Source organism: Lagopus muta, chromosome 10 (assembly GCF_023343835.1).
Source record: "Lagopus muta isolate bLagMut1 chromosome 10, bLagMut1 primary, whole genome shotgun sequence".
Classification (NCBI taxonomy): domain Eukaryota; kingdom Metazoa; phylum Chordata; class Aves; order Galliformes; family Phasianidae; genus Lagopus; species Lagopus muta.
The window spans coordinates 12,369,608-12,386,718 of NC_064442.1; the positions used below are offsets into that span (position 1 = coordinate 12,369,608).

General features: G+C 40.0%; 1 protein-coding gene across 1 annotated transcript; it reads right to left on the minus strand.

The window, feature by feature from the left end:
• Positions 1 to 9,734: 9,734 nt before the first annotated feature.
• RSL24D1 (ribosomal L24 domain containing 1) lies at positions 9,735 to 17,077 on the minus strand. The gene is made up of 6 exons (XM_048956907.1): positions 16,938 to 17,077; positions 13,688 to 13,801; positions 12,413 to 12,485; positions 11,727 to 11,790; positions 11,180 to 11,265; positions 9,735 to 9,934 (listed from the first exon to the last, which is right to left on the minus strand). Exons 1-6 carry the CDS (start codon positions 17,016 to 17,018, stop codon positions 9,861 to 9,863), a joined length of 492 nt encoding a protein of 163 aa, XP_048812864.1. The 5' UTR covers positions 17,019 to 17,077; the 3' UTR covers positions 9,735 to 9,860.
• Positions 17,078 to 17,111: the final 34 nt, after the last annotated feature.

Below are 17,111 nucleotides of genomic sequence, written 5' to 3' on the forward strand. Positions count from 1 at the left end.
GTAACTGTCTCAAGCTCATCAAGCATTGACTTCTGCTGTTTGGAGCTCTTCCCCCTACATTTCCCTGTCTCCAGAATTCAGATTTGTTGCACAAGACTGTAAATCCATGGAAAAGAATGCTTGTTCAGGGCATTATTCTCCGACCTATCATGAGGATGTCTTGTATCCTCTCGCCAGCAGAAGCTTTAGAATATTGCAAGGGGAAAAGATACACAGGAAAAAAAAAAAAAAAAATTAAGTGCTCTTAACTCCTGGAATCAAAATAAACACCCCAATACGTGCTTAACTCCAGAGAAGGAGAAAGACTTCATTAGTGTACGAGATTGATTGTTACACAACTCCAGTTCAGCAGCAATTGAGGGTTTATTAATATTTTACAGTAAATCCCCAGGTTAGGTTGTGTGGTCAGTAGCACTTAAGAGTTTTTGCCCAGAGAGGTGGTGGAGTCTCCTTCTATGGAAATATTCAAGACACATGGGCACCCACTTGTGCGACCTGTTGTAGGGTACCTGCTTTAGCAGGGGGTTGGACTCAGTGATCTCTTGAGGTCCTTTCCAACCCCTGCAATTCTGTGATTCTGTAACCATTAGCCAGTTTAACAAAATGATTCAATGGAATTTACTAAAATAAAATAGAGAGACTTAGTTAAATGAATGGCTTTCACCTGAAAGCACTACAAGCAGCTATTTGAAGTCTTTGCTAAGTCGAAGTTCTACATAAACAGCATTTCTCCCTTTCCTTTTCGGAACTTTAAGCAACTTTTCTAAAGTTCTACAAGCGCCTTTAAAGAAATGCTCAGCAGAAAAGATTCAGATCACAAGGCAAGCTGAAATAGCATCAGCAAGCTCAAGCTTTTGATAATGTTTACCTCTCTTTCATTTTCAAAGTACACAGAATACCAAATCCTGCTTGCTTTTTCATATGCAGTTAATCCCACCAAAATCCTTTGGGACTACTTCTGAAAATAAAACAAGCAGGATTTAGTTCATAATCCAACATTGACAGGAAAGGAAAATATGATATTGTGTTTTATCCCTAGCAAAGAACCCTGGCACTAAATCCTCAGGAGGGAGTGAGCGTTAGCGCGTATTCTGCAGCTAATCTGGCAACGGGGCAATTTCCTGTTTGTAGTGTATATTTTTGCCCAAATGACTGCGTAGGGACAGATGGCCACACCAGAGGAAGCAGCTTTGGAAAGAACAGTCTCCTTCCCTCAGGAATGCTTCACAAGATCAGCCCAGGAGCTGCCAAAGCAAGGTCTTCTGCCAGGCAGCAGAACCACAATGCACTGAACACCTTCAGGTTCTGGCCTCTGTTTTAAATACACATATCTAATATATACAACCTTGGGGAACGAAGAGCAAAGGGACCCCTCAGTGACTGGTTAGGGTTTCTAATGCCAACGAGCAGCTGTTAATAAAAAGTCTTGAAATGAGTGTTTATTTTTAAATCCTAGAAAGGAAACTTTGGCTGCATTTTCCGCAACCTTCAGAGCTCGCCTGAGGTTACTGATTATCTGGGATCCCATCATCAAGTTTTCAAGAAAGATAATTGTTTCCCTCAGGCTACAATGGCTCAAGCAGATAAAGTTTCTAAAACACAGGTCATATAAATCTGATTTCAGTAAAGAGTTTTATTTTCCCTCATAATTTTCATCCGTGATTCTTGGGCACTAATTAACTGGTCCTTTCTTGTTTTGTTTCAAAGAGAAAATGAAGACTTTTAAGAATTATCCATGAAACTACTGAATGCATTTAGTATTACAGCCCATGTGTTGTTTCTTCAGATGCTATATTTGCATTCCTTTGAATTTTCAGTAAGCCAAAAAGACTTTTACCATCAGTAACAGCTTCACCTTAAAAACCTTCAGGACTGTCAGGTAGCAAGACATTTTTGAGTAGCGAGATGAAACCAAATGCTGCTGTATTGTAACAAACTGAAGAGATAGCAGTTTTGATTTTGATCAGCCTGAGTTTCAGAATTGAAACTCGATTTAGAATAGTGGAAATGTGTCTCACCCTTTATCTCCATTTTCCTTGTGTGCAAAGACATCGCCTCTTTAGGGCACTCATAGTTGGCTGAAATGTTCTTCTTAAGCTTAAAGGCTAAGGAAAAGGGGTTTAAATTACATTTTAAAATACTGGATTATATTTCAGGTATAAATCAAAGCCTGCAACCCTGGAATCATAAAATATCCATGGATACATCCTCTGTGAATACACTGGGATTATTTCAGCTCTTTTCAGTGCTAAATTTGATTGCTCACTAGACTTACACTGGTCTATTAGGATTTCCAAATTACATAAGCAGAGAGTTTCTGAAATAAGGCTAAAAGGAAAATCATACGTAGCACAGAATGTCACAAGATCTAAGAAGTGTCAGAATGCTTAATTTTTTAACTTCAGAAGCAGCAGAAATAAGTAAGATGTCCCACACCCTGGCATTTGCCTAATAAAATAACAGCCGATTTCTCATTCTCACGGGAGTTTCCTGATTCTCAGTCAGGTACACGGAGTCATCACTGAATGGCACTGCATCTGGCCTGTTAGACTCATTTGGATCGTGCACACACATCAACAGCCCCATCTGACTTCCACCATAACCAGTAATGCTGTCCCATTGACTGAACCTGGCACTAAGGGCTCCAGCTAGTGACCCAAATCTATCAAAAAAGATGGAAAGAATGAATGAAAGGAACTTAAGCACTTTCAGAGCTGGTGAAGCAAGATAGATTGAAATGACATAAAGATGTCCTGTAGGCTTCTATGATAAAATTAATTGTTGGGGTAAGTCCCGCTTCAATCCCTTATTAAACAGGAAAAAGTTGAAAGTGAGGGGATGTACTCGTTGGGATCAGATAGGCCCATTAAGGCAGGTCTTCTAAAAGCTGAGCAACTTGAATACAGTTACAGAGATGGGAATAAAATTCAGCTCTGCAGAGCTGTAGCTATTCACCTCCCAGCTATTACATGTAATGTGTGGGAAGTGAAATAGCGTACTGTATTCAGGATGTCAGAAATTACTTTTAAAAAGGTAAATGATTCATAAAACTCCACACTGGTGAACACTTCCCTGCATCTATGATCAACTCAGAAGCTGCTCAAGCATTTAGGGCAACTGTGCTGCTTCCAAGTCACGGTTCTCATGAGCAAAGAGCATTCAAGGTGATACTCTTGGCTCGTTAAGAGCAGCAGATGCCCTTCTGTCGAGATCTGTTTTGACAGAATTTAATCCCTTTGCAATTTTTTTGTGTGTCTCTGATTACTTTTTTATAATGTTGTCTATCTTGCTTCCCTTAAAAGCAAAGTCTTAAACATGATGTCTGGTGCATGCACAGGTAGTCATGGACATGTCTGTTCACTAAAATAACCAACGCTCCACATGCAACACGTTACAGAGAGAGCAAGACCAGAATCATTATTCAGCTTCCCGTAATGCCAGAACTATGGAAAACTCAGCAGTACCCAACCTAAAACATGAATAAATTTGTCCCCACAATAAGCAATTAAAGCACAGTTCACAGCCACATCATATTTGAGAGATGAAAGTACAGAATGTCTCAAAATTAGACTGGCTCACAAGTGATTTCCCAAGAGATATCCCTAAATTACTGACTGCATGGGATGATTAAATACAAAAAAGATCTCTTGGATGTATGACTGATTGTTATTCTCCAAAAAGATATGTCACCCCACCACTATCAGTAGTACTAGGTTAAACGGGCTTTGGAAACCAGCACGAAACTTCCTGTATTTCCAGCCTAAAAGCTTTGAAGGTTTCCAAAATTGGAATCAACTTGATTGCTGTGGAAAATGAAAAACTATTAGCAAGATTTGGACAGACAATGAAACTCACATATTAAAGTGGATTCAAATGACTATCTGAAAAAATAAAGGAAAAAATAAGGGGGAAAAAGGGGGAGAAGGGGGAGAAGAAACAGTCTGTGAGAAGTAATTCAGCAAAATTTAGCACATTCTCAGAAAGTGAGGAGAATACAGTTTGGATGTTCCTTGTATTACCAGGTGAATATAGATAATGACATAAGGTACAATTACAAAACAAATTAATCTAAGAGCAGACTACTACGATCACTAGGAAAGCTGTATGATTGTAGCAAATTCTACTGAATCATTGTGTTAAGTTGGCTAATGATTAAAAGCTACTAAGAGTCATACAATATAACCTCGGATTTACCACACAAATGTAAATAAATGCTAAACTGGTGCTAAAACAAGAGTGGTGTACAATGAATCCACAACAGCTCGCTTTCAGCATTGATACCTGCAGGCGCTACTTTCTAGAAACAAAGTGGATAAATTTATGATAAGGGATGTAGGTTTATACCCTGCTCAAGCACCTCCAGTTTGACCTAAGAATGGCTCCTCTGTTCACATGTTCAAATAGAACCTGAACTTGTATGTCTGAGGCAGAGAGATTTCAGCAGTCACTGAACGCAATTTTCAGAGCGCTGTCCCCTTCCCTTTGGAAACAAATGAATCTGCATCAGCTGTAGAAAGTGAAAAATGCTTCTTGTCACCTCTGCATCATCTCTGTGAAAGTGCCGGTGACAAAATCTCCTCCCAGGTCAACACCAAGCACAGAGACAGGCATCCATGAAGAAAAAGCCCAATTTCTTTGAAAGCAGTGTCACAGTCTTCCCCAGATATCCCTAGGGACCCCCGCTCCCTATGAGACACCCCAGGCAGTAACGAGGCCAAGCCACAAGGAACCGTGGATTAGAGTATAGATTGCTATAAATTTATCCCTTGCTCAAGGGTAACTGCTGCTTCTTACTAAGTATCACACATGAACTAGGATCACATTATGATATTTGTATCTTCTATTTCAAAGGAAAAATATCCCTTAGAGATTACTCTCATGCTCAGTGGAGCTAATCGAATTAACCTTGAATGACTTTCCATCTGTAACCAGACACAACTAACCAGGGAAGTCAGGAGCAGCCCAGGGGCCAGCATGGCTGGTTCTGCCTTTCAAGCCTAGCATCAGTTCATTAGGTTTGTTAGGAGAGCTGTCTTCATAGCTGAGTCTGAGGACAAATAAGTTTGGGTCTGCCAACTTTATGAACAGATCTAAATCTGCATGGCCTTTGTCACTCTATCCCCAGGTTCTGCATCAGAGAGTACGTCAAGCCTTAATACATGAGGATTTGAAGTACAAACTTGAACTTGCTCAGTGCTAGGAATGACAGCATTGGTCACGGTATGATAGAAAATCATTTGATGTTTCCACCGCTCACCTTACCTGGTCCTGTTTCTTATGGTGAATTGCCATAGTATTGCTTAAAAAAAAAAAAAAAAAAAAAAAAAAAAAAAAAAAAAAAAAAACATTAACCTGGGCAACATCTTACATAAAGAGAGATGTTGAAAACAATGCTATCTCCAACACAGAATTTATGACAGCTTTTTATTTTGATAAGAACTAAGAAAGCTCTCAAATTCTCGGCTCAGAAATCACTCAATGTGGATTATTCAAGCAATTCTCTTAATCAGCAAGTTTAGCACAGAGTGGACCTTCACAGAAAACAGCTTACATTAACAGTAAACAGTAAGTTTTTTTCAATTATGCAGAGATTCCTGCTTCAGTTCCAGGTGGTAAGCCATGGCAGCACAGTATTAATGCCTGATAAATGACACATCTGTTGCTGTTCTGGAGTCCTGTCTGAAACAACTGCACTAAAAAATTGTGCTACCCAGAGAGGCTGTGGATGCCCCATCTGTGGAAGTACTCAAGACCAGGTTGGATAGAGCCCTGGGCAGCCTGGACTACTACCAGATCTGGAGGTTGGTGGCCCTGCCTGTGGCAGAGGGGTTGGAACACGATGATCCATGGGGTCCCTTCCAACCCAAAGCATTCTGTAATTCTATGCTTATAAGGCAATAGCTGATATCCTTCTTTATTCAATAACATTCCTTTCCTGCCATATACATGTAAGATAAACTGCTGTTCCTTCATCTTTAACTCAAAGAACATTTTAATGAGGAGTGACTTTACCAAACAAAGCACAAAATAAGAGATCTAAATGAGGGAAAAGGAAAAAAACCACCAAAATCACCTTCAAATTCAGCTCTCTCCTCAAACCATGCCCTGTGTCCCCATCTGCTCTGGGTAACACTGTGGTTACAATCATGACATCAGGTCAAAGGCAAAAAACTTCCCTATATTTCAGTGAATTCAGTATTCAGCGTCTTTTGTTTAGCAGCTTGAAATTAAATCAGAATAGCTGATCATCGAATTTGGACTTTTTATTACTGATTTTTATTTTTATTTTTTTTAAATAAGCTTCTGTATTTCTCTGCATAAGGCCTAAAAATTTCATATCTAATAACAGACAGACAGAGAGACAGCAGATTCAAACAATTTTATCAGCGGTTGATTTATTTCTGCTGTCTGCTCCCTCTGGTCACAGCTCAGTGCAAGCCATAAATAAGTCAGGCCAGAAGAGGAGATTGAATTTTTGAGAGCAGAACAGTAATTGAGGAATCGAACAGCCTGGAGGTTGAAATATTTTCTCTCGGGACAGAAGCCTTCAGACCTATTAGCAGCTGTCTATATTGCTTTTCCAGCCACTGACACATATGTCCATGTCAAAATATTGAGCTGATTTATGTTTCTTTGTGCTGCAAAAGGACAGATCTTGTGTGGATGCTTGGGGCTCCATCACTCTTACTGTAAAGCTGCAAATGTCTGAAGTCAGGTAACTACATAAGCTACAACACACACACGCAATTTACTGCACCAGTCACCATCAAGTTTCTCTTGGGAGCTGTTTTTCAATATTTAAAAGGCATCCAAGCAAACCTAATATTTAGGAAGTTAGAAAAAACAAGGCTTGTAAGCTCCATAAAGCAACAGGAAAATAAACACCTTATTTTGGACATGCGTTGACTATCGCCGCTACCTTGTTTGACTCTCTCTGCTACCTTGTTTCTCACTTGTTAGCAGAGCAGAACCAGCCCCCCCCGCTGGGCGCTGCTCAGCACCATGGGAAGCCTCTCCCCGAGGAACACCTGTGCACCATCAGCACAACCTGGTCACAAAGCAGCGATCTCCATTTTTCCTGACTCTTTTTCAGTCAGCATTTGAAAAGAAATGACAAAGGAAAGCCTGAAATGGTTTTTGCTTTAAGAAAAAAAAGAAGGAAAAAAAAAAAAACCAAAAAAACAGAACAGAAACCCCACCACCACCACCGAGAGCGCTGACTCGACCAAAATTTTCACCAAAACCCAAAGAGGTTCCAAAGACACCTGAAGCAAGAAGCGATGGATCACCAAACCAACCGATGACCAAGAGCAAAAGAAACATGTCCGAAGTGACCTCTTACGAAGCCGTGGAGCAGCGCCGAGCGCTGCTGACCTCACGGAGGCGCCCCCCAGCGGCACCACAGCGCTGTGCCGCCATCTTTGCTTCAGTCTCTCACTGCCCAACACACAAAAACAAACACTTCTCTCCACCTCCCGATAATTTACCTAAAGCAAAAAAGTGATTTCTAAGGAATCAGTGCAGCACTCGGCTGCTCACGGATTCCCCAGCTACTCGTACTCACGGGTTGCTCGCAGCACGCTTCGAGCCGCTGCTCCTCACGGACGCGGCGTGCCTGCACAACAGGTCGCTGCCGTGCTTTGCAGCTGCCCTTGATTGCAGTCACAGCTGTTACGGAGCCACGCAGGTTAAGCAACACGTGCAACCGGCAGGAAGCTTCGGATGGATGCCGGTCTCCCAAAAAGGCCCTTCTCCTACCACCCACAGACCTTCACACAGCACACAAGCAAGAATCCCAAGTACTGCAACTCATTTAAAGATATGTGGTCAGAAAAAATACACGTGTTGATATTCAGTGTTAAGAAATCTTCATATGAAGGGTTATTTATAACTAGTGCATAACGTGAAATGGCATTCATTACCTTCCTCTGCTTAGCACAGACTTAATCCATTACTTGTTTTGGAAGAAAATTAAAAACTGGCATTTGTTGAACATGAATCACCTCCTTAAAATTCAGGAGAAAAAAAAAATCCTGCAATCAGATCTTAGAAAAAGTATCTCACTTCCAGGATTAGGGAAAAAAAAAAATCAATACCCTGCAAAACAAATCCAGCAATGCTTTAAAATTAATAGGAAACTTTCATATTTAAAACACATATATTTCATGGGCCATTAAACCAAGATCTATAGGCTGGACACTTTGAAACAAATGAACTATTTCCAACACTCAGAAACCAAGCAATCCCTGCCTTCCCTCCAAATCTCTGTCAATGAATGTAAGAATAAATATTAGCAGACTTCAGAGAAAACTGAACAGCTCATAAAACAGAAGCGCTACCCTGCAGAGAAGACTCTTTAAGTTTCTGTACTCTTCTACGTTTCTGTAACATGGAACACACAAGGTACACAAATACTACAAATTAATGGTTGTCCCTCAATTTTCACACTGATCTCATTAGTACTTTTTCCCCCTACTCTCCTTGAACCCAGACAATTAATAAACTGGAGGAGCAAAGACAATTAAACATCTTCATAATGCTCTTTCTTTCCATATTACATCTCCAACCTGACCCAGCTCCCAGTACAGCGATCTCAATTAACTCCCTGGCTGGAAATAAGATCTGCTTTGAGCTGCTCAGGAAGCAAAACGAGTTGCTTCGCTGAAAATTATTTCATGAAAATGTGAAATTATATGTTTGTATTACTAGAACTTTTATCTCATCTGACAAAGATTTTAAACACAAGAACATAATTTCATAAAAGATGAAAAACACAGCACAATACCCACTTATTTCACACACCCCCCGTTGCCTCTCTTACCACGTTCAAACACAACTTTCCTCAGCCACACAATACACAAGTAGGCGGTAGGAGGTTTACCAACTGATACAGCACATATTCAAGTTCAGAACAGAACCATGAGTTATTATTTTACAGGGCAATTAGCACTGACAAGTAAATGTTATTTTCAATACTTTTGAAAGGCTTCTCTAACCACACAGTTGTAGATAAACTGTTCACAGATTAAAACAACAGAGTATTTATCCCGGTACTGATGAACACTGCACAAACACTGCCATGCTAAGCAAATACCTCTGCTTAACAAGAGTTTCCTTTCTATCAAAATAATCCTGAGCATTAGGAAAAAACAGTCAGAAGTGTGATTTATTCAGCAGCTCAATCATCATCCCTGTAAGTCAAATCTGAATTTCAGCAGCTCAGAAAGATGGCAGATTCAACTCCAGGCTGGATGTGATCACCATTACTACTTTCCAAAGGGCAGTAAGTCCTACATACAAGTCAGCATTGCTAGGTTTAGATGTCATCTGCACTGTAATTTTGAGGAGACAGACTTTAAGAAGAAATTTAAAAAACACAGTCTTGCATTCATAACAAACTGAACAATTTTCCCAAAGACCAGAATGAAAATAAATCTTCTCCATTGCACTGGAGAAAAATAATACAACCTCCTCTCCATCCTGTTACCATTACTATACATTCTTACCTGCTTTTACCACCAGCGAAGAACAGAAAAAACAACAAATGTCTAGTACCAACTTCTTCTATCAGGAAAAGGGAAGTTACACTTTCTTTCTGGATAACAAAGAATATATCTCAAATAACATACTTTATTTTTCATCCCATTGACAAGGTTTTCTCGAATTAGATACCTGTAATTACTGTCCAAACCATTATCCATCTTATTTTGTTTTATAACAACAAAAATTCAAACTCTAAGTGTCCACTATTTATTAAAATGTATTTTTCTTCAATTGCAAGCACAGCTCCAAGTGAAGCCAGGCGAAACAGTAAGCAACTGCTAACTGCTAAGGAAATTACAATAAGAAATACAAGCATTTTAAGAGTCTTCTTCCATGGCCACATCCTCTTGTAGTTTCTGCACCATTTTCTCCTCCAGTTGTTTCGGTTTGCCTTCAAAACAAATAAATATTAAATTTAAAGATGCCTCAACAGGTCCAACAGACACTATTCAGTGATCAGTTGTTTAGCAATAAAGCATCCAGCTTAGAACTATTTATTGTTAATTGCCATCACCATCAAAAGTTATCAAATAATTGCTATAATAGAAAAGCTGATACCATTTTATACAGCATCTAAAATGCAGTCAATGTATTCTTTCATCTACTATGACAAGATTTGATATAGCTAACAATACCTAACAGAATCTTGCATAGAAAAAAAAAACATTAATTTTAAGAGACTTCTGTGCCTTCACACATTCGTGACATATGAAGATTTATATTTAAGCCCTCCTGAATGCTGCACTGGGTGGCAATAATGTTAATTCTGAATAACAATTAAAAAAACCCTACAAGATTGACATTTAATTTTGCTCTCTTTCATCCAAGAGACTGAAGAGGAAAATGCTGTTTGAGAAACAGATGCACTACATGTTACTATGCATCATTCACCTAACACAAGCAAAGACAAAAAACAAATAAAAACATTAAGTATATCCTAACAAAAGCCCATTTCACACACATGCAATCATGCACTGTGCTAACGCAAACATATAATTTGAAAAAAGTGTAACAGAATTCTAGCAAACACCTAATAATACATCCCACTTCCAGCTGAGGCAAAATCACTAGTAATTTTTATACAACAAGAACTAATGGATATTTTGTTCCAACTTCTATTACTGTGTTTCATTAGCTATGTTGTTTTTTCTTTAATAAATACTTTTAAATTCACTTTTATCAATAAATCTAACAAACCAGTTCTTGTCGTAAGAGGTTTGGAAAGCAGAAAGCAGAGGAATAGGTATCCACAACTGAAAGCCAATTTAAGAATGCAGTTCACAAAGAATATATGAAATTTTACATGTAGTAGGCAGAGATTTTAGTGAAAATTAATAAAAATATATTAAAAAAGCTAAGATTACATTGTAGAAGTGTTTCAACACAGAGAACTACAAAGCATCTACATTTTCACAATTAGCTAAAAAAAAAAAACAATTTATCTACTGTATTTTCCATCAGTCAGTAAGTGGGAAGAGTTTTTTTCTACATTCAGTAGCTATCTTAATTCTAAAAAAATCGTGTATGGTTATTTCTCAGTTGAATAAGACATAGCAAAAAACCAAGCCCTGCAATATTAATCACAAAATGACATACACCTGTTAGCCTAAGCAAACCAGGTCCATCAAGCTCTTACCTGCATGTGGAGCACGAAGAAGGTGGATGTTCTGTTTGACTTCTTTGATGTCTTCTGCCTTCTGCAATTCTTTGCTCTTCTTTAATCTATCAAGGAGAGAAATCACATTACCTTCAAGGTGGTGGTGCATGTTTTCCATTTAATGCAAAGCAATGTTTAGCTGAAGGAACACAGTGGCTAAAAACTCTTGTAAGGAAACAAAGGCAAACATTATTTGAAAACTTATTCAGACGTAAATTGGACAGAAGATCAGAAAGAAAAAACATCAGCACTGCATCAACTCTTACCAGAAATTTGTGTGAGACTCCAAACCACAATGAAACACTCTGCTACCACTGAGCATCCAAAAGCTACATTTTCTTTGACAACCAATATAGCACATTAGTTAGGTAGCAGAGCAGAGTCCACTCAAACTATTTTTGTCCCATTGCTTTGTACAAAGCAAAGCAAAGAGCCTTTTAAAACTCTTGTTCATGATTGCACTGAAAAGACTGAATTTCTAATGCAGATGTGCAAGAGCTCTCATAATACAAATACATTTCCTCACCTGTTCATAATAAATCTAGCTTGGCGTTTTTGCTTTATTTCCTCCACCCTCTTCATTGCATCAACTGAAAGAAAGCAGAAGTGGCATTAAGTGTGCTCACATGCATACAGTTGAAAACACGTGCTTTTTTAGCAGAGCATGTTTCAACTACAAGGAATCATAATTTAAAACTTAGTAATGTTTTCACTTTTATGCCTGCAAATATCTTCCACAGATAAACATTACAACAGAAGACTTTACTTGAAATCAGAAGTTACCATCTTCCCCTTCATAGCATTTATTCTTGGCTTACAGAGTAACTCTTCCATTTTATTTATTTATAAAACAAACTAAAGCAGAATGACTGGGAACAAACAATGGCACCACAGTGTCAAAGCTTTACACTGAGAGACTCTTGGAAAGCTGGAGAACCACTAAGGTTTGTCAAAGACAGCAACTCAAACTAGAGTAATGCTACAGCTTGTTTTCCAACCAGCATCCAAAAAATAAAACCCAGTGTAAGCCCACACCTGTGCACAACTCATATGTGCTCCACGTCTAAAAATCTGGCCATCATTCCATAACTTCAAAGAACAATCACTACAAAACGTAAATATTCCAACACGTCTCCTCAAAACATCAAAACATGGTCTTTAGAAGTTGACTGCTCAGCTTTCTTGGCTTTTTTTCTCTCTAAAACAACTCACCAGTCTTGTTCCACAACTCTCTCTGGTATTTCACTGGTTCGTTCCTACGTTTTTCAAATTCAAATGAATTGTCCTATATTAAGAAAGAGCAAATGCAAATTACATACAGAAACATATTTAGATCCAAATGTTCTTATTGCAGCACTCAACTGTAAGTATTTTTGGTGGTTTGGGGTTTTTTTGTGTGTGTTTTAGAATATCAATTCCTGTATTTTAAAGACCTTCAGAGATTGCTAAACTAGAAGTAATACATGAAATGTTAGACACTGTAGCAGCAGAAGCCACAGAGATTCATCTGAAGAGACCTATTTACCAAAGCATCCCCTTTGACCATTTTCTTCTTAACAAGACACAGAGAACAGAGTTCTACTGTGGAGTAGAAACTACAAAGCAGACCAGACACACAGAAGGCAAAACTGAACACACATAGAGTCAACAGCATACAGTGCAGGTCAAACCAGTGTTATTCAACAGCCTCTTTTTTTTTTTTTCAACAGCCTCTTTTTCTTTTAGTTTTGAAGAAGTTCAAAAATAAACAATTTCATTTTAAGAATATTGAAACAATATAAATTCATTTGAAATTGTGAAATATTCTCATCAATGACACCAGGGGGTTTGGGACAGGCTGATGGGAAGCCTATATCTTTTCCTTTTATTTGAGGGGGACATACTCAGTTTCACACTGATTTATCTGAGGATTGTTCCCTGCCCACAGGGTATTTTTTTTTCTGTAAAGGTAAATGTTTCAAACCAGCTGGCAATCTTCACTGCAGGAAAAGACAGCTCCAATGAAGGCTACAATATGTATTAGTGAGGAGTGGCGTACAAACACACACACACACACACACACACACACACACGCTATACTGCATTACAAAACAAAAATTAGTTTTCACCACAGGCAAACATCCACAGGTCATTCTGATTCTTTCAAAAAACTACTGTTCATTTTCAGTTAAGTGTGACAAAGCACCACGTTATGTCACTGGAGAATTTTTCCTAACTGGGGTCAGCTTTTACCTATTTATAATATACAGCATCATTTTGTGCCATCAGAAAACACCGCAGAGTAAAAAGAAACCCCTTAAGAGTACAGGTGTTCGAAGTCACACAATCTTACCTGCACGCATATACTACTGCTGCCTCAACAACTACTGACCAACAAACCACCTTAATTCCAAACACGAGGGGACAGACTGATGCTATCCTCAATCAGTCTGAATAAGCCAGTCCCTCAGAAATGCCTTGTGTAATATAAAAAGTTCATCTCCTTACCACTGTCAATTCTTTGCCAGCTGCTTTTCGGAATGCTTTGGTCCATCTGATCTTTCTTGGGTTTCTCTTCTTTTTAAAGTTTTTGTGACATTTTGATTTGCAGAATCTAAATATCTTGATGGGGCAGGGGGAGAGGAGAGGAAGAAAAAAGAAACCTTGGGGTCAAATCACATTGTTCCTGCCCAAATGCAACATAGTATTGAACACTGCAGTTTCTACAACACACAAAAAAAATAATCTTTCCAAAAGTCAATATTTACATTACATTTCAACAGAACTCTATGCAGAAAAACTAAATGAACACATTTCCTTTATTATGCCTACTGATGTATTTCACATTCAGTGCCATGTTAAATACAGCCAGTTTCATGACACGCAAGCCCACTGCAGTTAACGAATGAGGTGATGTGAGACATAACTTGGCATTTAGAAACTAGATGGGTCTCCTCATCAGGAACCCCAAACAACGCAGCACAACCACGCTACCAGTGACAAAGTGAAAAAGCTGTAAAATGTGAATAAGGAGAGCAGGCAGAAAGCAGCAGGGGCAGAAGCAAGACGAAAGGAAGATGGACACACCAAGGTCTGAATGTTCAGGAATGCCCTCTGAGCACAGACGTCACTGGAACATTCATAGTTCAGAAAGAGAAGAAGACAAGGACAACACACAAGGACTGGCATCGCCCACAGTGACACGAACACCAAGAGTTTGGTTGCTTCGATAAAGCTTTCACTGGTGAAACAAATTCAAGCACTGTTCTGTTTTTTTCTTTATAAGGTCACTTTCACAGCTGTCAGTGCCATACACAAACACAGCTAAGCTGGTTATAAATAAAATACAGGAGAGTTGTGAGAAATATCATGCGAAAAAAAAAAAAAAAAAGATAAAACCAAACCTGTACTGTAAATCAATAATTCTCTACACCTGTCAGCACTTTTTAGACACAGAGCCATCCTGACAACAAAAAATCCTCACACCTCTCATTTTTTCAGTGTGACAATACAACAACAACGAAGTTAGTTTTTTGGGATGCAGCGCTAAACCTTTCAGAGCAGCACGCAGGAGGAGCCCTGAGCACACTGTCATGCCTTGGACTGAACTTGCTGACAGCAGTTACAGTACATACCACAGCACTGACTGCTTTCTGTTGTTTTTTCTTGCTCCCATTTCTCTGTCTATTCACAGATCTCTACATACTGCCATGTACAGTTATGCCACTCATCCACAGAAGTAAATTACCTTTTATTTTTGCTCGTGTCAATATATGTGAATTTGTGGGGTTATATCTGGCTGAATAATAAAGATGGACACAAAATCGCTATGCCCCGCTGGAACTATTTCCTTGGCTTGAAAACCAAGAAAAACATTGGCAACACTTGCTTTATTTTTCATATCACAGCTCCCTCAAAACCAAAATGTTCTTATTCCAGTAAGGCTCTACCTTAAACCTATAAGTTTAACCTATAAACCACAAAATTCAATGCATAAAGTAGAATTATCAAAATTAGTTCAAATTAAACTGCAACCTCAAAGTCAACAACACACGATAGCATAACCCCAGATCCCTGTGGTACTGAATTGAAAAACAATAAAAAACAGTTCTATGTTCATTTTCAAGGTAAGAGATGGAAAACTATCTTCAATATTGTTAACTACCACTGAAAATACTATTAGACTTCCAGCATTTAAATACCACTAAATGCTCTTCTGTTCAAGAAGACTTTTCACATAATACGGCCTATTAAGGGCATCTATTTCACACAGTGACCTTAAATTGCCTTATATCCTCCAAGTCACTGCTGTATTTTATTCAACCTACGCAGTTCATTTTCAATAATTTAAATCAAAACTGATAAGAAAAAGGATACTGTTAAATATTTGGTGCAATCTGGTAGCATTCATTTCATCCCCTGTACATTACCAAAAAGTGGTGAACAGATGAAGAGCTCCTCACGAAGGGGGTTCCCACTATCACTCAATGAGCTGTACAACATTCTTAGAGATCAGGTACAGAAGAAAGTTAACATAAAGTGTCTGCCATCCTGCCCACGACACACGAGCTGCTGTGCATTATTGCACTTCATTATGTCAACAAGCACAAGTTATTTAGTTCTCAAGTTGTAATGAAGTCTTTATTAGTTACCAAAGGCTGACCACAGGAATGAATCTGTAACATAACATCTTTTCTCGTTAAATAGTTTCTATTATACCCATAAAGAACTATCAGCTACTTTATTTCATTGCCTATATTTAAATCTCACTCCGCCACTCAGAGCTTAGAATATGTTTCTTGAAAGCAGCCTCAGAAATAAAACACTGTACTTCAATTTCATAGCTATGTTATGCCAGACTCACTTTAGGCATCTGGCCCTGCTAGCCATGGAAGCATCTTATGTTCATCCAGGTGGTGCTTTCAGGACTGTTAAAGGTGCATAAAAGAAATTTCACAATCAATAGCATTCACTTAATGCAGCATTGGAGGTAGGCAGCAAAACACCGAGCTATGAAGAACCCTATCCTCCATCCCAAACTGCCTCAGTCCAGCCAATGCCTTTTAGTCAGAAGGAACAGGTAGGCAGATGCCACGGAGATAAGAAAGGAAAAGGGGAAATACAACAGTGGAACGGTTTGTGTTGGAAAAGACCTAAAGCCCACCCAGCGCCAACCCCTGCTGCGTGCTGGGTGCCCCAGCAGACCAGGCCTCCCAGGGCCCACCCAGCCTGGCCTGGCTTCCAAAGAGATGGAATACAGCACAGTAAGGCCTTAGCAATAGTTACGTTTCTACATTCCCTGCCCACGAGCTTCTCCTGAGCTCTGCCAAACCCGCCGCTCTCACGAGCGCTGCAACCTCCGAATCTCGCGGCCTTCCCCGGGAAAGGCAGCAGCGTCCGGCCGGATCACTCAGATGGGGAGCGACCGTGCCGGTATTGGTTCCGACACGTCGGCAGCGGAAGGCAGCGACCTGAGCGCGCTGCTCCGTTTCAACCCGGGCTCTGCAGTGCCCACCGAGCAAGACGGAGGCTGGGACACCGCGCGCACGCGGCCGTCACACCGACACGAAGCCCGAGCGGCTGTGTGCGTCCTGCTGTGACAGCCGCGTCACATCGGCCCGCTGATCACAGACCTGCCGGCAGCGCGGAGCCCGCGGCCCTCCCGGAAAGCACGGGGCCGCCGCCGGAATGGGCCTGAGGCGGCGCACACCGGGCCCGGGCCGACTACAAGTGTCCGTTCCCGCCCCCCCGGCAGTACCTTGCAGTCGTTGCGCACGAACATGACGCCGTGGCCCGGGTAAATGGGCCCGGAGCAGAAGTAGCACTTCTCGATCCTCATGGCCGCGCCGAACCGATTCGCAGGCCCCGCCGGAAGCGCTCTCTCAGCTGACCGGAAGCGGCAGATCGCGTTCCGCACAGCGCCCCCTGACGG